The sequence below is a fragment of the Seriola lalandi genome, unplaced genomic scaffold, assembly GCF_002814215.2.
Source record: "Seriola lalandi dorsalis isolate HSWRI2012SDOR001 ecotype SW California unplaced genomic scaffold, Sedor1 jcf7180002054466, whole genome shotgun sequence".
In the NCBI taxonomy this organism is placed as follows: domain Eukaryota; kingdom Metazoa; phylum Chordata; class Actinopteri; order Carangiformes; family Carangidae; genus Seriola; species Seriola lalandi.
In genome coordinates, this window is record NW_019525019.1 from 135,230 (window position 1) to 159,576 (window position 24,347).

Here is a 24,347-nt window from a genome sequence, read left to right on the forward strand (position 1 = left end):
TTTAGTTTTTTACCTTTGTCCCCTCATAAGGACTGAAAACAGAAACCAGGTGTTCAGATGTGAAGCTGAATCAGGTAACCCCTGTGATATTAAAATGCCACAGACTAATTTACACTAGTTCTCATCATCCATGCTCATGAAGTGGTATTATGGGCTGCGCGGAGGAGGAGCGGGTGGGGCCTGGCTGGGAACACAGAGGCAGACTGTGGTCACTGACCGGAGACTCTACTGGCTTTTATTCTACTCAGATCAGACCGCATGTCTGACCCAGGGGTCCGCCTGCTGCCGGGAGCAAACTGCACTCATCTCCCTCTATATCTGACAGATGGATGCTGTCCTGTCGTAAGGGAGGAGGATGAAAAAATCGCCTGATATATTTTTTGGCATTTTCGCTCAGAGCCTGTTTATGGGAGGCAGCAGCAGCAGCTTGGCCCTTTCTTTATTATAGGGAAGAGATCTCCGCGGTTAGCTATGTGAAGAGCAGATCGCCTAATAATTCTCATCTCGCGATCCTGAGGAATAATTATGAACAACGCGCAAGATATGTCGCCCGATTTCGTGTTGATGCGCCTGGTTTCCGCGGCCGAGGATGACCGCTTGGACGCAGAAAACGGGAATCTGCCGCCGGGAGGAGTGGTGGCAGGGCTGGGGAAGGAGGTCCTGGCTCACAGCGGCGTCAAAGCGGGGTTGGATATAAGCCGAGATCCGACGGCGGGCCTCGAGCATCCCAGCAGCCGCCTGAACAAAGCCCAGCCGAGCGGCGAGGGCACGGCTGCACCTGACACCGGGGTGACGGAGAGCCGAGCCCCGCTGTCCGCGCCTCCTCCGCCGCAGAGCCCCATGGAGGCCCAGGGCTTTGACTTCGCTCCCAGCCCTGGCCTACGGCCTCAGCTGCTGGTCTTCTCCAATATAATGCGGAACGGAGAAGGGATTTTAGAATTAGACCGTCGGAATCAGCCGAGGGATGCCCTGGGTTTGGACCAGAGCCCGGGGTCTGGCTGCTCCGGCCCGATTGTCAATAACAACACCCTGAGTCCCGGAGACGTTCAGCAGCAGCAGAACCTGCTGGACCGGACATGGGGAGCGCATCCCCCGGTGTCGGTGTCCGCGGAGATGCAAGGAGCTGCGGAGCTGTGCCGCCGGCATCGACTCATGACTACCCCGCCCGAGTGGCCCTTGTTGTCAGAGAGATCCAACCCTCTCACCGTGATTGACTCTAAATGGGGCTGCGCCACCAGGGACAGAGAGGGAGCCGTGTTTGAGCTGGCCCGGCGGTTCGGGGAGCTGGGGGTCGGTGCCGTACCCAAGATGCTGTTCAAAGCAGGGGAGCTCCCGCAGTGCTCGTGTCAGAGGGCACATGGGCCGGTAGGAGGGGGAGTAGAACCCGGGGATGACCCCACAGAGACCAGCGATGCTTTGTTGGTGCTGGAGGGGCTGGGGAGCGGGGATGTTGCCGGCCTGGGCATGGAGGAGTGCCCGGAGGATGAGACTGATGATGAGAACGGACGCCGCGAGTTTTTACTCAACAGGAAAAGGGAAATAGTTCAGAAAATGTCTGGGGCTTTCTCCATCAGCAGCTTCCAGGCGGAGCTGAGGAGGCAGGTGGAGGGGATGTCCCCGGCGGCGACACAGGCGGCGGCAGCGGCGCATCTTGGCGCGCAGGTGTGCAGCCTCCACGGGAGCTCAGCCAGCCGGCTGTCGCAGGTAAGCCCTGGGGACTCAGAGGTTGTCGCCCAGGTTCCCGCCATGTCACCGTCACCCACACCGGTCCAGAACTCGCCCTGGACCACGAGCCCGAATCCGAGCCTGGCGTCAACACCCAGGAGGCGGCCGGAGCGGTGCGCCAGCGCGCCGCGGACTCCCACAGGCCGGGCGGCAGGTGCGGAAAAGACGCTCAAAGTTCCGGGGAAGTCCAAAAAGGGCTCGTTAAAGATCCGCCTGAGTAAACTGTTCCGGACTAAAAGCTGCAGCGGCTCCAATCACCTGCTGGACAAGAGGCCCTCAGTGACCTACTCAGTGTCTTCTGGCGGGAGTCTGGTGGACATGGCGAGCGCTGCTGGTGCTGAGCAGGACGCAGACAGGTGAGCAGCCACACACGGCCCTCATAATAATAATAATAATAATAATAATAATAATGATAGTAACAATATTAATGATATTCTCATTTCTCAATGTCACTGAAAGGAGATTGAAGTAATTTTACATGAATGACACATGGAAAATGTTCCCAGGGAGAATTCAAGGCTGTTAATACATCACTGAGCAGAATATAGCTCTTCAATGTGGAACAGCCCCTTCATCACTTTCTCAACACTTAGCCTGTCTGTTTAGTTTCTGTTTTTAATTGATTGGACTCCAACACATGTTTCGAAGTTGTGAATGAAGCCAAAGTTGAGATTTTCTAGATGTAGGTCAGGACGTTTAAGCAAGAAAAACAGAAAAGATCCATCTTCCAAAAACTTAAAAGTCTGTGACATGAAGTGGCTGCAAAAAAACTAATGTGCAGTAAAACCATTCAGAAGCAGCACATTGTGAATCCAGTCACTGTTTTGTGTCCTGATGAGGTCTCATTCACAGTCATGTTGATTTCTTTCCAAGTGACTGCCACTGTGCCACAGACAATCCAGTCTTTACAGACGCGTCAGTCATTGTTTTCTAATGGCTGGGATCGACTCCGTCAGCTGGCACCTTGTCGGCCTTCTCTCTCAGACGTCCAGGAACTTTTTCACTGCTGCATGTTATCAGTCGCAGAGATTTTTCAAACCTTTGTGGCTTGTCACCTTCTATCCTCCTCACTGCTTAGTCATTATTCACAGCAGCACGCCGAGGGAAGGCTATGATTAAAAAAACATTGCTTCAAACGTATTGACTGCCAGAGCTGAGAGCATCAAACAGAAAAAGTAAAAGGGAAAGCTGCAGGACCTGCAGACACAGACACTCATACTGAAAAGCTCATTTTCTCCACCTCTGCAGCTGCTAATACTTCTTCTTCTCTGCACTCTAACTCTCCTCACATCTTCTTCTTCTTCTTCTCCTCTCTGTTTTGATGTCTGTCCTGCAGTCACAACCAGCCCAGACTGACCAGGGCCCACAGTGCCTTCTCCCCTGCCTCCCTCTCTGCTTTCACTGGTAAGACCTGCTTTGCTGCTTCGGGCCGTTGCTCTGGTTTCTTTCAGTAAATGTTCCAGCTGCCACGTCACTGACACCACAGCACGCTCAAACTCTTTATTGATCTGCAACTAAAGATTATTTATCTAAAGATCAATCTAATAGTTTCAAATGTCAGAAAATGGTGGAAAACATCCATCACACTTCCCCAAAATGTGATGACCTCAGATTGCTTTTTTCTTTTCCACTCAACCAAATAGTCAAATTAAACAATTCATCAGTTATCAATAATTCTGTTGATTGACTTTTGAAACAGCGTCGGCTTGATCAGTTACGGTAAAGCAACTTCACACAGGTTTATTGGAGGTCAGACAAATATCTATTGCTTTACATTCAAATGTACTTGTATGAATATGTCTGCTGTATCGTATTGGACCGTTACACCACTGTGCAGTAGTGTGGTGCCGTTTTAATGCACTGACTATTTCCATTTTATTCTATTTTACATTTCTACTCCGTCACGTCAGAGAGAAATCTTGTACTTTAGCTAAAGTTTCTTTGCAGCTTAAGATTTTAAATATAAACCATATAATGAACTCTTGTATTTTATTTTGAAATATGACCCCACTGATGTTTGTCCTGGTCACAAACATTGACACAAACATCTGGAGAAAGTGAGACAGAGGCTTCCTGTCATTTTGACCTCGTATAGTGATTATTTAGCAAGGTTGAATTGATATTTATATCTGATGGTTTAAAGTGCAAATCAATACGTTGTGACAAAACATCTGAGTTGTGTTTGTGAAGTTGTTCCACTTCATTGTTGCTGGATGTGCAGACAAATGTCAAACACACAGGGAAACACTTGTTTATCATCTATTCATCTATTTATATTAGGATTTTTTTTCATGTGTGTGAAGCCATATCTTTTAATTGTTTTTAGCAAATCCAGGAGCAACACTTTATACAAGTACATTACAATGACAATATGAGACTTTCTATTCTACTTCTATTTTATTCTATTTACATTTTGTATTTAAGTATTTAACTTGTGAAGAAATAGAAAATAAGATGTTGGGGTTTAAACGTTTGATGCAGGCTAACTATTTTAGCCCTGCTTTCAGCCTTTGTGCTAAGCTAGGCTAAACACTCCCAGGACCTATTTCTTTACTGCGACATACAAACATCTCCCGAAGTATCAACAGTGTTGCTGTACTAAACATTATTATTCAATAAAGTGACAAAATTAGACGTTACTGGTGTTTTAAAGTGGTGTATTATCATAATGCCGATACGATACCTGGGTATCTGTGCTGATACCAAAACCGCTCATTTTCAGACACTTCACACTGAGGAATACAGAATATAAAACCGTTAAATACTTCAAACCAAATCAACCAAACTTCCATGTTTAATTTTCTCTTAATACAAACTAATCTCACAGGAGCTTTTCTTGAATACAATACAGTTTAATATTAGAAAAGAGCTTTCAGTGTGTCTTCAACCACGGTCAGCGTTTCAGTATTTAACCCTCCTGTTGTTCTCCAGTCAAAAGTTTTTATATCAGAAATCTGGTTTTCTGTCACGTAATTGCCTGAAAATAACATGGATCGTTCCTTACTGCACTTTTTGCAAATTTAATTAAAAATCACTATTTGCATTGAATTTTGGGTGTTTTTATTCAAACGTATAGCGTCTGTGGTCTTCGCTCCACTACAGTGTGACACTAGGTCACAATATTGACATGGTCTCAAAACAGTATCCTGACTAAATTATCAACACATCCCTCCGATTGAAACTACAGTCAAAATAATTCAAAATTTAGTTTTTTAAAACTGAAAAATGAGGTAAATTATGTGTATTGACCATAAAAGTGTAAAAGTGACGTTAATGAGCTGGAATGTAGTTGACTGAAAAGATGTGATGCAATTATCGGATAATAATTCAAACAGGATACAAGTTACATGCACATACATGTAGGTTTTATAATGAAGAAATAGTTTTGGGGAATATGCTTGTTCACTTTCTTGTCGAGGGTTAGATGAGCAGGAGGCGCCAGGAGGAGATTAGCTTAGCACAAAGAAGCTAAAGGGGAACTAGCCTGCTAGTACAAAATCCACTCACACCAGCTTCTGTAAAGTTCCCTCATTAACACGTTGTGTCTCGTTTGTTTGATCCACACGATAAACGATAAAAACGTGTACATTTCTAAAGATGTCAAACTGTTCCTTTAAAGATAAACGTGCACGCACACGTGCAGGATTTCAGCTGAAAACGCCGCAACCATAAACTGCTCTCACCAGTCAGACTCTGTAACTGGTGCACCAGACTAGATAAGACCGGATGTAGCTCAGAAAGGCCGGTGGGTACGGTGAGGATGGTGAGGAGATCTGTAACTCAGCAGGCAAAAAATATTTAGCTGACTTTATGAGAATCAGCCCACAACACATCCACAGGGCTCGGAGGTTCGCTCTGGTGTCCCACATTGCTTGTAGATTTCAGTTTTGCTACATTTACTTGAGTTTCTGTAGTTCTTGGACTTTAATGAACACATGCTCTGCACAGCGCTAACCGCCAATTAGACAGAAACATTAAAGCTGCACCGAGCGATGATTCGCATTGGCGGTCCCATCAGAGCGAGGGCGAGTTATTTGAAATCCTGGGGACTTCAAAACCCAGAAGTCCTGCGCACATCATGTTCGTGTTTACCAACCGAGGCCGGTCTGTGATGTTTCACAAGCAAAAGGAAAAAGAAGCGGAGCTATAGAGATGACAGAGGCAGAGATGTAGATGTGAGTGAGTCCGGTTTTCTCCGCCGTTGAGGAGACGTTGGGGATTTGGCTCTTAACGTTTGATTTTGTTTCTTTTCCCCGGCAGTAACCGACCCCAACTGCAGAATCTCGCCGTGGTAAACAGTGAATCTGCAGCAGCTCAATTAGCGGGGATGGGATGTTCTTCTTTATTGCAGTGATTTAGGCTGATTAGCCGGGTGTAATTTTCCATAAACGTCCTGCCTGGTGCAGCTTTAATGGCTCTCTGCAGCGCAGGCCAAACAACAGGCAATCACACATACACAAACCACTTTTTCTTGTAGCTACTGTCTGCATCTTTTATTTCACTTTCTTCCTTCACTCTTTCTCTTTTCCCTCCCTCCTTTCCTTTCTTTCTTTTCTTTTCACTCTTTTTCTGGCTTCAGGTGAGACTGTTTCTCTGGTGGATGTGGATATTTCACGGCGAGGGGCGAACACACCACACCCTCCCACGCCGCCCCCTCCTCCACGCCGAAGTCTCAGTCTGTTAGGTACATTTTTCTCCTTCCTGTTTGTCTTTTCGATTTTTTCTCTCCTCCTCTCGTTCATCCAGACACACACACACACACACACACACACACACACAATAATATAATATGTTAAATGATAAATACGGCAGCAAGAAGGCCGATGAAACCAAGTCGTCCTTTCTAAGCCTTTGCTTACAGGCTTTACTTTGGCTTGTCCAAGTCCGGCTGAAAGCGAAGCCCTGGCAGTTTCTCTTAATATTCCTATCTTGGTCAAATTTGTCAATTTCGTTTTCTGTCGTTACATTTCTGGAAACTCAGACACAGACAAGTTTTTGTAATCTGCTGTAATCTGATTGGAGAAGCTTTGAAAGGTCAGCTGCAAACTACAGATTTAATTTGAAATCTGGACGCGATGACTCAGTCGATGGTAAGATGGCAAAAGGAAACTGTTTTTCCTCCTTTCACAGAAAAACAATCTGTACCGGGGGGGAAAGAAAACAACATTTTATGTTCTTGTTTGGATTTTTTAGGGACTTATTTGTCTATTTTTACCTCCGTGCAGCTGCTTCACTGACAATACTGACTGACTGACAGTTAACACGGCTTCAAACTGAATATCAAGATGTTCAGACTTGGTTCTCACTCAATAACAGATTTCTTATATAGGAGACGGATAAATAAATAGAAAAGATAAACAATTTGAAAACATTTGTACAGTTTATATTCCTCAGTATCGGGACATTTTTTCTTCGCCTCATTTCTAATTTCAAGGCCGTTCTCTGACCTTTCAAGTGCATTTTCTTTTTGCTCCGAGCCTCTGATATTTTCTGACCCACATATGCAGCCGACTAAAGCAGCGTCTCGGTTTGAGGTTTAAGATAATGTTGGTGATATTATGTATTTTTATTACCCTTAACAAATCCCACGAGAAGACCAAACCCAACTATTTATTAGTCAATTTCTCAATTCTCTCTTGTTCAAGCCCATTGGCTCCTACTGAAGAAGTAAATCTTTAAAAACAGCTCACAAATATACAGTTTTAAAGGCTCAGTAATTTAAATTTTTTGGGGGTCTATTTCCAGCGGCGGATTAATCCACATTTGATGCTCTAGAGAGTATTTGGGGCAGCGGGACGGTGTGTGTGTTTCATGGTGATGAAGGAACACGTCACCCAGTGTAACAGTCAGACTCATTAATGAGTTTTTAATTTTAATAAGTTTTTGGAAACATGGCGCTCAGCGGCTCAGAGGAGTGACACGTAGGTTTTTAGTTTGGTGAACTGGGTCTGATGGTGTTGAAAAATTCTGTTTTCCTTCCTTCCTTCCTTCCTTCCTTCCTTCCTTCCTTCCTTACCGTTTCCCTTCTTGACACTTTGTTTTCGTTTTCCTCCCACTTTCCTCCCTCCCCCTGTGCTCCTCCCTCCCCTCCCCTCCTCACTCTCTCCTTTCCTTACTGTCCCCCCTCCAGATGACATAGCTGGGCCTCAGCCTGGGCCTTTCCTAGTGAGCGTTATGGGCGCCTCCCTGCAGTCCCTCCCCCTGCCTCTCCCTCCTCCTCCTCCTCCCTCCCATGCCACCATCCAGCACAGTCTCAGCCTCAATGGTAAGACACGTTACGGGGTTGGGATGGGAGGAGGGAGGGGGGAGGGGCTTGACCAGTCGTCTCCTCCACACTCTCATTTGAATTGACTAACAGGATGTTGATTTTATGAAAGTAGCATGTTGATGCTAAAAACGCTTCATATAGGACCTTTAAATTCATTGTTTTAGACGCCTTCCTCCGGGCTCTTCCTCATTCAACTCCATCGCCGTCTGATGCGCTACCCCCCAGCAGACAGGCTCCACCCCCCATGCTGTGTGCCCTGCGGCGGTCTGAGGCCAGCAACTTCACCGCCAGTCTGAGAGAGCTGGAGAAGGTAAGACAGACCGGAGAGACCCGAGAACAAGTTACATTTACAGTATCGCAACAAACCCTCACTATGCATGTCAGTTTTACTGTTTCCCTAGGCAACCAGAAACCATCCAGTACTCCAGAGCCGACATGATTAGCTGATTAATCAATTAGTTGCTTGACTGAAAATTAATTGGCAATTTTGATAACTTGATTAATCGTTTAAGTCTTTTTAATTTTACTCCTTGTGTCAGGTTTTCTCTTTAAATAATTACTTTAAATAAAACACACTGTAATTAGATATAGATGCACATGAGCACACTACAAAACTAAAATAATTATGGTCCTAAAACTAAAAAAAGAATATGTTTTGACTTTGATTCAGTAATTCATATCCATAAACAGCACAACCAGTGAACCCGGGGAAGTGTTGATCCATCAGAAGATATATTTGTGGTTTTAAGAACCAAAAACCATCTCAGTGTAGTTTTACATCTCCTCTCTCAGGCTTCTCTCTGCAGCTCTAGTAACAACAGGTCTGTGAGCCAATCACAACAGAGGAGGCTCTGAGCCTCTCTTCTGATTGGCTGACTGTTTTCTAATTGATCCAATAAAAATTTAGCAGATTTCAGGTCAAAACTCTCAGAGAAACCAAATCCTGCAAGGTTTGGATGGTGGGTCCAGGTGGGCGGGGCTTGGTGACTGATTTGTTGTGACATCACAAAGTTCCAGAAGTCCTGACGGCTGGTTTTAAGGCTCAGTTTCTGAATACAGGCTGTGTGCATTTCTCTGTGGACTGAGGCTTTGATACTTTCACAGTATTAATATAGAAGCTAGAGCTGATCTATAATCACACTACACATGGACACAGACATTTACACTATATGGGACCTTTAAGTGTTGTTTTCCATTATCCAGTGTTGACTATTAGATTGTAAAATGTTTGCCTTCCTTTTCTGTTCTGTCTAAATAATCTAATTGTGAGATGAGAGTAGAAACATCGAAGCAAATAATGTTTTACGTAATAGTCAAAACTGCACTATAGAGTCATCTGTGTTGACAGAAGCAGAAGTTTCCTCAGGTTCTTTCTGAACGAGAGAGAGGAGGCAGGAGCGGTAATAATAATAATAATAATAATAAGAAGAATGATAATAAGAATAAGAAGAATAAGAATTAAAACACAGTTACAAAGTACTTTACAAGACAAGATAAAATTGAGGATGAACACTAAATGATTAAAAACAAGTTTAGGGAGAGAAAAGTGAGAATGAGGTTCAGTAAAAATGATATAAAACAGTCTAAAATAATTAAATTAATCGATCAGAAACAGGATGACGACTTAATATAATAATAGATTTAAAACATTAGTAGATTCAGATCCCAAGCACACCTATAAAAATATATCTTTTAAAAGAGGTTAATTTAAAAGGCAGTACGGCTGGTTCTCTCAGTGAACGTGTGTTGGCGTCTCTGCCTGCAGTGTGGCTGGTACTGGGGGCCGATGAACTGGGAGGACGCAGAGATGAAACTGAAGGGGAAACCGGACGGATCCTTCCTGGTCCGGGACAGTTCGGACCCTCGATACATCCTGAGCCTCAGCTTCAGGTCGCAGGGCGTCACGCACCACACACGCATGGAGCACTACAGAGGTGAGGCGCACAAACACACACACACACACACACACACACACACACACACACACACACGCATGTTTGTCTTTTTATACCCTGACTGTTTCCCCTAGCCCCCAACCAGAGTCTTATCCATCACAGCTGAATGACTGATCCAAACCCTAACGAGGGAATGTCTTGGTTTAAGAGTCCCACTCACACACACACACACACACACACACACACACACACACACACACACACACACACACACAGAGGTCCGTCACTCACATAATTCATCTCTAGACCTTAATATTAAAACCCCTGATACATTGAAAGTGACATGGATGCAGACAGCGGGGGTCGGGCTGGTCTGTAGTGTTGGTCCAGTGTTAATTCTGCTCATACATCAGTCTAATGCATCAAAGACTGTTGTCTGAGTCATTTTATCACAAAAACATTAGACACCGTACCCCCCGGCTAACTCGGGCCTAAGACCGGTGTTACCATGGTAACATGGTAATCAGTCACACCTGCGCCGAGCAGTGTCACCCAACAACAAAAGAACAGGAAAACATGGCTCATAATTTCCATTTTCTTTATTTTGAAAAAAGTCTTAATTTACCCAGAATTCATTGTACCACAGTCCGGCTTAAGATAGTCAAGAACTAAACTTTGCCTTGTACAACAGATGAATTTAGACTGTTTGTTGTATATAAGCCACAGTCAAAGTCTGTCTTTGTGAAACCGGCGCCGGATGTGCGTGAAACGACACACACTCTTAGAACAGATGTATTAAAACTAACTCAAACTGTTTTATGGGTGTGTTTTAGGGCAGTTCTTGTTGTGTTAAATTTGACATCAGAACCATGTCAGGAATTTACACACAAAGACGTGTTAACATCTGTGATATGAATACATTATGTGTTCTCCTTTGCTACACACACATGCTGATAAAAACTAAATCTTAAAACCTACACATTAAAGTGTCAGGGTTACTTTTGTCATCATGTGGATATACAGACAGCAAAGTGTGGCGTAGAGAGAGAGATTCAACAAAGATCCTCAGTCCTCACTATCAATCAAGTCCTCACAAAGATACGCAAACACACATCCACACACACAACTCGACATGCATATGTTGCATATGTGTGCAACTATGCAAGCATAATACATGCTCGCAGCAATCTCTCTCTCACTCACAGACACACACATGTTAATGCTTCTACACTCATTGACACCGTCTCACTCTCCAGCTCCTAACCCCAACCTGAACCCGACTCTAACCCCGACCACAAAACCAGTTTCTTAACCCTCAGACAGCCACTGGAAGGTGTGTCAGAACCAGAGGACTGGACAAAGGGCAAACTGGTCCTCACAATGCAGAGCCATACAAATATACACACATAAAAGAGCCGCATAATGCCTACAGAAACATGTGCATCCATATGCTGGTCATCCAACACCCGAGGCATGTAATATGGACACACACCACATGTATGGGGACACGTTACCACGATGAGTCACAGACGACGTTCATACACACATGCAAACTGACCCTATATTAACATACAGTACATATAGGAGTTTGCATATAAAACTGTACTCCTGCATCTAGCCTGAAGTTCACTTTGTTTTAACTCTAATCAGATGAATAAAGAGATTTTCTCTCGTTTTTAGTCGACAAACAAACAGAGGATTTCTTCAGAAAACTGTTTAGATTATTTATTGTAACTGAAAAATATGTGAAATTGTGTCCCGACACATGAACAGAATCTAGCGCTCACTGAGCAACAAATCACGCACATGAATGTTGTTGTGATGTCAAAGATGTGACTGTACATCTCCAGCATTTAATTTTAGAGGCGACTGATACTAAACTGATGCAGAAGCATAAGTGGATGCAAATCTACTCTATTGAGGTGAAGATGCATCTGTGAGAGTTGAAACATTTTCAACTGAAGTGAAGATGTGTTGACGACTGTAGGAAGTATTCGGATACTTAACATAAGTAAAAGTAACAGTACTGCAATATGAAAATACTACATTACAAGTAAATGTGACTTAAGTTAAAGTATGTAAGCCTTTTTTAGCAATGTGTACTTAAAATATCAGAAGTAAAAGTACCCAGCAGAATAATGGCCTTTTGTAATTAACACTGATGTATTCATGCGTAAGTAGCATTTACGTGTTTTGGCTGGTTGAGGTGGAGGAAACTTTTATTGCTGCAACATTATTGTCATAACCGATGAATCTGCCAGTTATTTTCTTCATTAAGCTTTTATTCCATAAAACATCAGAAAACAGTGAAAAAGGACACAGATTCAAAGTTAAAGCTTTTGGCGAGTAAACAGCAGTTAATGCTAATGCTAGCTATGTAGCAATAGCAAAACCTACGACAAGCTCCACACTGCGTCATATTTTATAAACTCATAATCTGTCCTTAATGGAAAATCTGTAAAATAACTGGTAACTCAAACTGTCAAATACATGTAGTGAGCAAAGCAGTTTAAGTACAGCACCTGAGAAAATGTCCTTTAGCTTACAGCTAGGCTAACGTTAACATCTAACCGTAGCAGTAGAGCGGTGTGGTGTGATCTTGAATTAATACTTAAAGCAACATTCAGATAAAAGAGAAAACGGTGACAACCTCCAAAGTTCATGAAACTTTTCTTTGATTTGTATCCAACAAAAGTGCCACTACACTGTTTTTAAAGGCGTCAAGGTTTGAAATATGCTTCTCGCCAAAGTGCGCCTCTATTTTTACACAGTACTTTATATTTCTATAATAAACATGTACAGTACAGTATATTAGTTATATTGGCCACGTCAGTTTTGGACAGAACAATGCACAAATCAGACTGACCATAATTAGAGCATAGCAACAGGAAAACAAAAGAAGTCTGTGAGACAAATTAAACTAAAATGTCAGCGTACATGAGGGCAGAAAAGAGCATGAATAAATTAGGAATAAACACAACCTTCCAATAAGGTCACAGTACAGTACTGACACATGAATAACTCACATAACACCTCGTGTGTATTTGTACACACGCCACATGTGTGACAAACTAACAAGGTGACTTGTGAAAAATACATGTGTAACCGGGCAGACACACACACACACACACACACACACACACACACACACACACACACACGAATGGGGTTCTACATTAATGAGTCACCATCATGAAGCTATAGAGTCATGCCTGGAAACACATTCATTATTCAGACGTGCAGCCCCGACTGACACAACACATTCACATCAGCACGATCACGTCTGCATGAACGCGTTGTGGCCTGACATGAATCGAGAGCAGAATGGCTTCGAGATAAACAACCTCTGAGCGGTCAACGGGAAGTCAACTCGCACACACCAACACGTTCAGATGTCTCTACTCACGCTGAGTGTGTGTGTGTGTGTGTGTAAACACAGAGTGGCTGGTTGTATTTAGTCGGCTTTCTCTGCAAATTAGAGGTTTTTATTCGTAAAATCTTCTCTTTAGCCATGTTAGCATCATGTTAGCATCATGTTAGCATCATGTTAGCATCATGTCGGTTGGTCAGTTTGGCACAGGCTCAAATATCACAGCAGTTATTGGATGGATCGCCATTAAATTTAATACAGATATTCAAGGACGCCAAAGGATGAATCCAAGGCGTGTTGGTAAATTACACAGGAATGATCTGATGTGTAAATGTGTGTTTTTAGATGGTTGAGAGATGCCCATTTTAAAAAGCTTTGTTTAACAAGTTGCTTTGTGTGTGTGTACGTTTAAGCCACCCCAGACAGCTGACTTAAGTCACAGATATAAGAAGTCCTCTGAGACTATACTTACCTGACACACAGCTGCGTATGTAAACTTGAGCCTCAAAAGCAAAAAACACTGAATTATTAAGTTAAACGAGCGTAACCTCCGGGGCTGAAAAATGAAGCCAAACACAGGAGTGAAAAAGGTAAAATGTCCAACTTTCCAGCAGAAATAAACATGTTTACAGGCTGGTACAAAAACTGTTTTGGTGTCTAGAGCTAATTTCCTCCTTTATGACACCTGTTTATATAACTCACCTGTTTACATTTTATTAAGGCTTTAAGTTGTGGCAGATTGAGGGCGTGGCCTCTTTGAGTGACAGGTGGGTCATCTTATATGCTTGCCATATTCCCCATGCACCAATTCTTGGCTCTACACACGCCCCTCCTCTTTGCCCATGTTTTGATTAGCTGGGATTTAGGGGCGGAGTCAGCACTGCCAAGTAGGCGATTGTGAATCAGCTCAATCTGAGCTTCAAAACTGCTCTTCAGAAACCTGTGGGTGACGTCACGGAGGCTACGTCCATTTATGATTTTAACCGCACCTCAACCTAAAATCCTGGAACAAAACATGTCATGAAATGGGGTTTATTGTAATTCCATTATGTGATGGATGATGACCGTAATGTCATGAAATGTAACTTCAATTGCAAAAACCAGTTATGGATTTTTGAAATTGATACCAATATCATATATTTAGGTATTTTACATTCACACTGTAACAAAACAACTAATACTATAATACTACTACTATAAATAATACAATGTAATACTGTAACAAACAAAGATGTTTTACAGCTAAAAAACAAACTTTACCTGCTCTGGTGTAAATCCAGGCCTGGAGAGAATAATGGAGATGTGAGGTTTCATTTGTACAAGTGTTTATATATGCTTCTATGTGAGGCGTGACGTCAACATTAAAGATGCATGCATGTTTTCCCAGAGGTAAACATTTTCCAGGAAGTCATAGTCATGGCCTGATGTTGGTGTAAATAACCAACCAATAAAATGTCCTATTTATGCAGCTCTACTTTTGCACACCACCCTCTTTTTTTTTTTTTTGCACTGCTCAGCCAATCAGATTTAAGCTCTTAATTTAAGTCATGTGTTCAAGAGTAGAGGAGCAACAAAATTTTGTACAAGTGGGGGAACATGTGGACCTGACTTTGAATGTCTGCCTCAATCAGAAAAATCCAATCCAAATCCAGAAAAACCATCTAACAGGATGATCAGACATGTTTAATGATACACATGTTTCATAATTAATGTGGGAATGATTTATAGATGATAAAATACTACATGCGATACATAAAGAAAAGAACATTTCTCTCTGCCTCCAGGGACGTTCAGCTTGTGGTGTCACCCGAAGTTTGAGGACCGCTGCCACTCGGTGGTGGAGTTCATCGAGCGAGCCATCATGCACTCCAAGAACGGCAAATTCCTCTACTTCCTCCGCTCCAGAGTCCCAGGTAAAATATAGGTCATATATCCACATGCAGCTCCAGCCGATCAAAAATGGATGTGAGCTACCACTTAGTGAGAAGTGCCTGAGAGACGGAGGAGAGCAGGAATATATCTGACTGTCTGTATGTTTGCGTTCAGCCTGTGAATGATTTATGATTGTGAGAATGCACCTAAATATGTGAGTGTTTTCACCTCAACATACAGTAAGTATGACGGGGTCCTGGTGAGGCATTTATGGCATTAAGTATGTTCGAATGTTGAAGACATGCTGTCCATGTTTTTGTCTTGGATATGTATAAATAACCATGTGTATTTGCATTTCCAGCGTCTGTTCAGTTACCCACAGTGCAGCAGTTCTGAGCACTTATGTTTATGTTTCATCAGGTAGTACACGAGTGTAACCCACATTTGTTGCACCAAGTGTATCCCACAATTCACCACAGTCCACTATGACACACCAGTCCAGCTGTTGTCTGGACTTCATATTTCAACTTTATATAGTCAAAGCCGAGCTGCTAGAAGTCGCTATTAAGCCTAATTAAAGGAGCTATTTGGAAGTTGTGCTATAGCTACATAGCCAATGTTAGCATTCACATTTGTTTACTTCCCAATTTTGGTAAGAGCTTCAGCCATTGTTGTGTTTACAATACATGAGGTTATAACGTGTCCTCTGGGCAGCGTTACTTCTTCAAGGCTACATTGACTCGGTATCGGAAAGTGACGAGACAGTCCGAGCAGGCTGGATCTAGCTGGTTAGCATGCTAACTTCAGTAGATGAAACGAAGTGATAGAAATAGAAGCAAAGCAAGAGTTGACATTGGTGTTACTTTCCACCTCTGGAGACGGCTCTTGGCAGGTAAAAGAAGTTTGATGCTGAACTCACTCACAACATTTCTTTTAGACTCGTAGATAAACAGCTGTCAGTGCTAACGTTAGCTATGTAGCAATGGCAAATCTTTCAAGTAGCTCCTTTAATGCTGAAAATCTTTCCATCATGAGACTGACATCGTCAAAATTAATATTAAATATCATGATGTTCTTTTATCAGTGATTTTCTTACATGTACAGCAGGAAGACCTAAATGACTCAATGTGCTGCTATAAATGATCATTAGAGCAGCAAATGTGTTTTACTCCACAGGTGAAAACAGAACCATTTCCTCCAGTTTGATCGACTACAGCGTGAAGCTGTTCAGCAAATTACTGAGCTTTTTATATAAGTGAAACTTTATATTTTTGTGCTGTGGGGTTCGGGTTCGGGTCGAGGGGCCTCAAGCTGAGAGTCACAGACTCAGCAGGAAAATATTGAGAGAAAGACGAACACGTTGTTGATTTTGGTGGAATTAGTTGACATTACGAAACATATGAAATAACACTTGTTTTTTTAACAGGAGATGATGTTAAACAAGATCAAGAGCAGTAACACAAGTGTGTGTGTGTGTGTGTGTGTGTGTGTGTGTGTGTGTGTGTGTGTGTTTTTCAGGGCTTCCTCCCACCCCAGTTCAGCTGCTGTATCCTGTATCTCGCTTCAGCAACGTGAAGTCACTGCAACACCTCTGTCGCTTCTGCATCCGACAGATAGTCCGCATCGACCACATCCAGGAGCTTCCACTGCCCAGGTACTCGTCACCTGTCAGTCACGTGACCTATATCCTCCCGCTGAAACGTGAACCCGTCGTAAACCATGACAGAACCGTGACAATCTTTTAAAAACACAAAACTGAACCCTTCTTTTTCAAGGTGTCATCCACAGTTTAAATGGACATGGTATGTGTCAGATCAAACAGATCTGGACAAATTCAAGCACATGAATCAGTTAGAGAAGGATGGAAATCCAGCAAGCTCGTTGTTATTCCTAAAATTATGCAAAATGATAAAATTATCTTTGGGAGAATCTGTTCGTGGTGGCGTCTCAGTTGTTCAGACATGTTATCAATGTGTCTCTCTGACAATACCTGTTGGTGCACCACTTCGGTCCAGACTGATAATATCTCAAGAATTATTGGATGGAGTGTCATGTGATTTTGTGGGGATGTTCATGATCCCCCAGAGGATGAATCCTAATGCGTTTGATGATGCTCTGACTTTTAATCACAGGTCAAAGTTCTCACTTATCCAGTGAAATATCCTGAGATCTACCTGATGGACTGGTTCCAGCTCCAGTAGAATATTAATGGTTCCCAGATGAATTCGAATGACTTTTGACTGTTGATTTCTCTGTGTCGGATCTTCACCTCTTTCCAGACCGCTGATCTCCTACTTGAGTAAGTTTTATTACTACGACCCAGAGGAGGAGATGTACCTGTCAATCAAGAGCATCCGGAGGGTGGTGGGAGCAGAGCAGGAGGCCGAGTCGCAGACGTAGCAGCAGAGTTCTTCTCAGCTCAAAGTGAGTTCGTTTTTCATCACCATATTTTAGCTGTCACACTTAATTCACCACATGTTTGAAGGACAGACAAAGACAGGAGGTCGACATTTTTCTGATACTTTCATCCTTCACTTGCATTTACAAACTTGAAGAAAAAGAAATGTACAAAGCAGCGATGAAAAAGGGTTTGTTATAAGTGAAAACCTCCACCAAGGCCAAACAATCCAGATCCAGATTATTATCTGAATCTGCACCAAATTGTACAAAGTCAAAAGATGTCAACACCATTAATATGTCTGATTATTTACGTCAACATCCAAACATCATTTCCTAAGAATTTGGCAAACGTGCTGAAAAATGTCTGATCTCATAAAGTGATAAAAAATAAATCCTGGATCCACACCAAAAGTTAATGGGCTCTCCTCTGGCCCAGGCTCCATCCCTCCACCGAGTTTGGCACAAATCGGCTCAGTGCATAATCCTGCTGACAAACAAACAAATAAACAAACAAACAAACAAACAGACGCAGGTGAAAACAGAACATAAAAATGTAAACTGTTGTTACATTTGATACAAAACAACTGAAAAGCCTTTGCAGAGAAAGCAGTGGCCTCTCTTTTGCCAAGTGATTAAAAGGACAGTTTAACATTTTCTGAAATATACATGTCCTATACATATATAATATGTCCTTATTATCATTATTTAATCTTCCATATGCAGCGCAGTATTGGAAACCAGTTAGTGCCTGATGTGGCGGTCCTCTAACCTTCCTCCAAACCTTCCTCTCTGCCTAGGTTTCTGTGTGGAGGACTGATCTGTACTGGTCTGCCAGTCTTCCAGCATCAGCCGATCAGAGTCCCTGGAAATCTGTGTGTCCAGCTGGACGGGGATGGACCTGCCTCTCTGTTGATTTGGACTAATGAAAGGAGGGAAAGTGTTTGCAGTTGGACGGTGGGAAAACCGTCGACGAGAAGAGCAGATGCAGAGGACTCAGCCTCGTCTTCGGAGGGACTGCAGAGATGCTCTCGCCTGCAAACATGTCGGTGGGAACAGAGGGACAGCGTTGACTTTGAACTCGATTTGCAAATTTCCTGAACCTGCTGAACTGGACTTTTAAAACACAAATACACTGGTCAATTTGTACAACTGTTGTTTGCTGCCGTTTTCTTGTTTTTCCTTCCATTCTGTCAAAATGAGGGTTTTTGGATTAAACGTTGCCCTCAGGGTTTGATATACACACTGAGGCAGGACGCTGAGGCCCATCACTGAGCTCAGACGGCAGAAGTACAACAGCGTCGTGCTGCCATGTTGGGTTAAAACAAAGGATACGTTCCCATTGTTATTTACAATGCAAATGCTAATGCTAAAGCTAAAGATCAAAATCAAAACTTAATCAGAAGTGCTTGTTGCACCAACTTACCCATGAACATGAAGTTCTACTTTCCTACAAACACCTGAACCCCTGAATGTTTCAGTTGTGTTTCTGTAGCCGATGCTCACACTGAATTACTATTTTATTTCTCTCCCGTCTTTCAACCTGACGTTGTGTTCATGTTCGCTGATTTTTGTCTGAAAGCGCCGTCATTTAGTTTCGCTTTGCTCGAACCAAACATGAACACAGGAGCAACTTGTTGTCAACTTCAACTCTCTCCCCTAAAAATGACTTTTTTATACAAGTAAACTGCAGCAGGAAACTCATTTCATAGGAAACGTAATTGCAGCCAGATTACATTTTCTATTAAACCACAGTAATGCGAATGTATTGTTAATTTAAATATTTGGCAAAATGCAAACATGTTGATTCTGAACATTTCAGAAAAATGTTCACATGCAATGTTTTTATTTTCTGCCATAATATCCAATCTCTTTCTCATGGATGTGGCAGTAGCTAGCCGGCTGTGCAGCAAGATGACCTCTCCATTTTTAATCATGTCACAAAGCTCTGATCGATCAAATGTTTCTACAACTGTAAGAAACAACCGTTAATGAGCAGCACCAGACATATTTGAATTACTGAACAACTCGGAGGTGTTGGTGGTGATTCAGAGGTCTGGAAACAGGCCGTGCTTCACCGCCCTCTGTGGGTCGGGACCATGGATGTATTTAAAGAGCCATTTAGTGCCAATATCCCCCTAGTGGTCACTTGTGGTTTTGCAACAAACAAACAAAAATCCCCAGAAAATCATAAAAGAGACGTCTGTAAAACTGTTGACAGAGTTGGTGAATTTCTAATCCGGTGAAGTTTTATATTTGTAAAACTTCCCCACAGAGAGAAGTCAGTTTTATTTTCATGACGTCATCCCGAGCGGGAACATGCGGTGAAATGCTAATGTGCATGTGCAGTGGTCCGAACGCCTTTTTTGGCTGATGCAGCAATTCATCAGTTTCCATTCAGGTCACAGGATGCCGTCTTTGCATCCGGTTACCCAGTTCCTATCGTACATCCATGGCTGAAACCTGCTAGCGTCCAGCACTTCGGGCCACGCCCAAATCAGTGATGTCACAGTTAGTGGCTGTGACATCCCATAGACCCATCACTATTAGCAGCAGCATCCTTCACTGGTTCACAAATGTCACTGGAGCACCACCTTGTTTTACAGGAAGTCTGTAACTGAACCTGCTGAACATTCAAAGACCGAACATCTGGATGTCCCAAGTTTCATTTGACAATATTGTAATATCATAATTTTTATGATTATAAGCTCATCCTCTCATGTTGCTGATTTCTTTTCAGTTACATTTCCCAGAATGCCTTTTGACAGCCTAGAGATTGAGGTAATGCACTTGTTATCAAGCCAGGCTATGAATATATCGAGTTCATGAACTTCATTAGCATGAGAGGTGTCCTTGATCTCGTCTGCTTCGTTGTCGTAGCACGACGTGTCCCAGAGCTGCGTGAAGCTGGTCTATTGAGGCCACTGGTGGGAGATACTTGGCGCTTCTACAAGAGATTTAAATCCTTAAATTTGTATTTCTTCAGACAGATATTCACAGGAGAAGAAAAAATACACCAAAGAAAAAAAAAAATACCCTCAGAAATTCAATTTAGAAGAAGAAAAAAAGATGATTTAAACAGACATTTACAGTCAGATGGCTCAGAGGAACTGAAGGCAAAAGAATGACGGAGTTAATTAAACATGAAATTAATGTTGAGATGTTTGTTTGAATTTGGTGTCAGAGCACTGTTTTTTCAGATTATACCCAGATGCCTCATTTTCCCATGATGCCCTGCCTCAGTGTGTGTCTCTGCCACGACTGATCTCTACCTGTCAGTTTTATTTGTGGAGATGCCCAGGTGTATTTTGCTCATTCTGTTTCTCAGCTCCCCGACGCTGGCCGCTGGCTCAGCATTTTCAGTAAAAAAAAGAAAAAGAAAATATAAATAAATATTGGTTTGTGTCGTAATTTTTTACATTTGAATATTTTTAATTTGAGATTGATGTTGAAGTGGTTGAGAAAAGTATGGAGGCATTTCAACTGAATATTCAAAGTCTGAAAGTGAAAATATGTCAAGTCTGATAGCTGTGAAATAATAATAATAATTAGACTTATCATAGGAAAGAGTGCAGGAAATTAAAAGCTGCAGCAGGAATTTACAAATTAAAAGTCATGAATTAAAAATCCTTCACCCTCCGGATAAAACTGAGCAGACACCAAAAATAGTTTCAATATTTTACTAAATCATTTAGATTTTAAATATATATATATATTATCTGTAAAAAAAAACATGTATCTCCAAAACTTTTAATAGCCCTTGACAAAAAGCCTCCAACATGTAGGTCCAACTTACTTGTTTTTTCTAAAGCTTTCAACCCCATCCATGGGCTTCCTCATTGGCTGGAGCTGCTGACTTGACATGGAGATGATTTGTTGTTTTGTGATCAATCGGTGGATGAACAGTGATATACTGTTTTAATATACTGTATATTTTGTTGTTGTGTAACTGAAATCCTCAGGTCATCTCGCTGAAACTCCACCTGCTGAGGAAGACCAGGAGAGGTGGCTGAGAGCTTCTGGAACAACCAGTAAGTTGGACTTTGTTTTTTTTTTCAAGCTGCTGTTTCCAAGGTTTTCAGCTTTGGAAAAAATTATTATTCAGATTCTCAAATTGGATTTTAAAAGTTATTTTAACCTAAACACTGGATCTTTGGATTCATCTGAAAAATTCAAAAACACAGAATTTGGAGATACATGGTTTTCTCTGGACAGCGACTGCGCACACTCCCAGGAATAAAGTCCTTTGGAGTAAATATTGAATCCTTTATTTGTTTATGGGAACGTATAGTCCAAACTGAATATGCTGAGTCTAAAAGATACTGAAATCAGACTTTAAATATCACATGATGTAGAATGTGCTGGAAAAATAATATATTACAGGGCCACACAGCAATTATAAAACCCAAACATATTCTGTTTACTATCATACAAGACAAATAAAAACAGTGAATTTCACATTTAAGAAGCTGGAAACAGCTTTAAAAAGTTAAAAGTTATTTAAATGTTTCACTGATTATCAAAATTGCTGCAGATTAATTTTCTAACTAATCGATCAAGTATGAATGTTTATTTTCCAGGCAACAGAAAGGTGAATGCAGCACTTGACATGACTACGAGCTATAACAGCAGCTGTGGTTTCTATTTCTGTGAGTTAACGGTGTAAAGATGTTTAATAGTTTCTGCTGCTGAGTTCTCGTTTAATTTTTTAACGTCAGCTATTCCCTCCTAAATGTTTAAGGCTTAAAACTCTGCGGCTGACGCTTTGGCTCATTCGAGAAGCCTGTTAAGTAAAAAAAAAAAAGAGTGAGATATCTCAGTTGAATTATGCAGCTCTTTCTCTCTGAGGCAGAGGTGCCTGGGGAGGAGGTGATAGACAGGATCAGCATCCTCCACCGCCAACTGCAGCCACTCGAGGTGAAGAGGGAGAAAATGCTTCAGCTAAAAGCAGGACTCTCGTTTCCAAAGCACTTTACAAACCCATGCAGCCGTGCAGGGAGAGGGAGAGGGAGAGAGAGAGAGAGAGAGAGAGAGAGAGAGGGAGAGAGAGAGGGAGAGAGAGGGAGAGAGAGAGAGAAGGAGAGAGAGAAGAGAGAGAGAGAGAGGGAGAGAGAGAGAGGGAGAGAGAGAGGGAGAGAGAGAGGGAGAGAGAGAGAGAGGTAACGTGCTGGGGAGAAACACAGACGACTGCATGTGAATAAGGTCAAGTGCACTCTTTGGGAGAAGCCTGTATGAAAAGGGCCACATGCATTGTGGATGTGAATAGAGTGAAAAGGAGCGACCCGGTGAGAAAGAGGGACACGCTCATGGCGGCCTACATGCTGCCTGAAAGTGCTGGGGGCCAGCTCAGCGGATGTCGCCTGAGATGGGACTGACAGCCGCGACTGGAACATTTCTCTACAGGGCGAGAGGCAGAGCCGGCATCGTGTCGGCCTCTCTCTTCTGGGTTGTGACCAACACCAAACCAAAGAGACAAGGACCAAGACTTCAGTGTTCGGATCTGGTCAGAGTCCAAGTCACCAGTGTGAGTTTGAATGAGCTGCACTAAAAAGAACAGCAGAACACACTTGAGGCCAATTCTTTGGATTATGTTGAGACCAATAAAAGCGCCTCATCATCCAGTCAGTCCAACACAGTCGGAGTCATTGAAAACATCAGGCTTCTGGTTAAAGGCTTTTGATCAGCTAATAAATTTAAATCCAATATTCCCATTATGTTCCACTTGCTATCTCTGTCTGTACATTTCTAAGACCCAACCCCAACTGAACTCATCAAGTTTATGACCCCAACCTGCCCTCCTGAGGCTTTATTTCACTGTAATCCACTATAATAATAACTTTTGTTTGCCAGGCTTGCAGACGATGATTGGCAAAGTCAGAAAAAAAAAGACAGAAACTTCTCTGTAAATTACATTTTGAAAATAATCGAATCTGACCTCGACCTGAAACCCTACTTTCTAATTCTTCTCCACTCTCACAATTCTACAGTGAAATATTGCATCTTTTTATTTTATTTTTATTTGACAGCTACAGTCACTTCAGATAAAGATTTCACTTTTTAAAAAAGTTAAACTTCAACTAGTGGTTCCAAAATATTCCCACTTTCCTTTTTAATTTTCCTTTTTCTTTTTAACATTATTTATGCCCTCGTTAGCCCGAATGCTAAAATATAGGAGTTTATTTGCCTTTTTCTTCATTTTCTATTTTCAATTTTAATTCTTGGTATATTGATCATCTATAACAGGGAGAGCATAAGACTGCTACTGCTATCTTATTTAAACTTATCCACAACACACCTCTCTTCATATGTTCAGTATGGGGTTTTTTTGTAGCTAAAAACTGTGTTCTGCTTTTGTAATGTCGTCCAGGTCAGTGTCCATGTTTCTGTGTGTGTTTCGAGTCCTTGTGTTGAACACTTTCACACTCACATTACTTGTTTTTATTGCGTCTGGTACATAGTAAACAGATATTGATTGGTGACGCTTACAATTATTTAACCTGATGACTTCAGCACTATATCTGTTGTAGCTGTTCTTACACAAGCCTAGAGGCCAAACAATAGGTCAAAGAGCCTTTGAAGGTCACACAGCCTGTTGTGCAGGTTATATTGAATAGAATGGGATTCAATAGACAGCAGCTTGCATACCGTACATGTTTGAGCCAGGTGTCACCAGCAGGGATGGAAGAAGTATTCAGATCCTTTACTTGGGTAAAAATACATATATAGGCAGTTTAAAATATCCCATTAAAAGTAAAAGTCTCGTGTTCAAATTTCTACTTAAGTAAAAGTAAAAGTGCAAAAGTATCAACAAGAAAATGGA

General features: G+C 42.1%; 1 protein-coding gene across 1 annotated transcript; it reads left to right on the forward strand.

The window, feature by feature from the left end:
• Positions 1-214: 214 nt before the first annotated feature.
• Positions 215-20,945, forward strand: socs7 (suppressor of cytokine signaling 7). Its single transcript, XM_023411439.2, has 10 exons — positions 215-2,081; positions 3,062-3,129; positions 6,305-6,409; positions 7,856-7,990; positions 8,158-8,303; positions 9,759-9,927; positions 15,043-15,171; positions 16,649-16,784; positions 17,410-17,554; positions 18,328-20,945. Exons 1-9 carry the CDS (start codon positions 526-528, stop codon positions 17,528-17,530), a joined length of 2,565 nt encoding a protein of 854 aa, XP_023267207.1. The 5' UTR covers positions 215-525; the 3' UTR covers positions 17,531-17,554; positions 18,328-20,945.
• Positions 20,946-24,347: the final 3,402 nt, after the last annotated feature.

Bases quoted from the DNA above. Each gene is read 5' to 3' on its own strand.
- socs7 (XM_023411439.2), top strand. From the start codon at position 526: ATGAACAACGCGCAAGATATGTCGCCCGATTTCGTGTTGATGCGCCTG. The intron at 8,304-9,758 runs GTAAGACAGACC...CTCTGCCTGCAG, and splicing joins GTCTGAGAGAGCTGGAGAAG to TGTGGCTGGTACTGGGGGCC. The intron at 15,172-16,648 runs GTAAAATATAGG...TGTGTTTTTCAG, and splicing joins CCTCCGCTCCAGAGTCCCAG to GGCTTCCTCCCACCCCAGTT.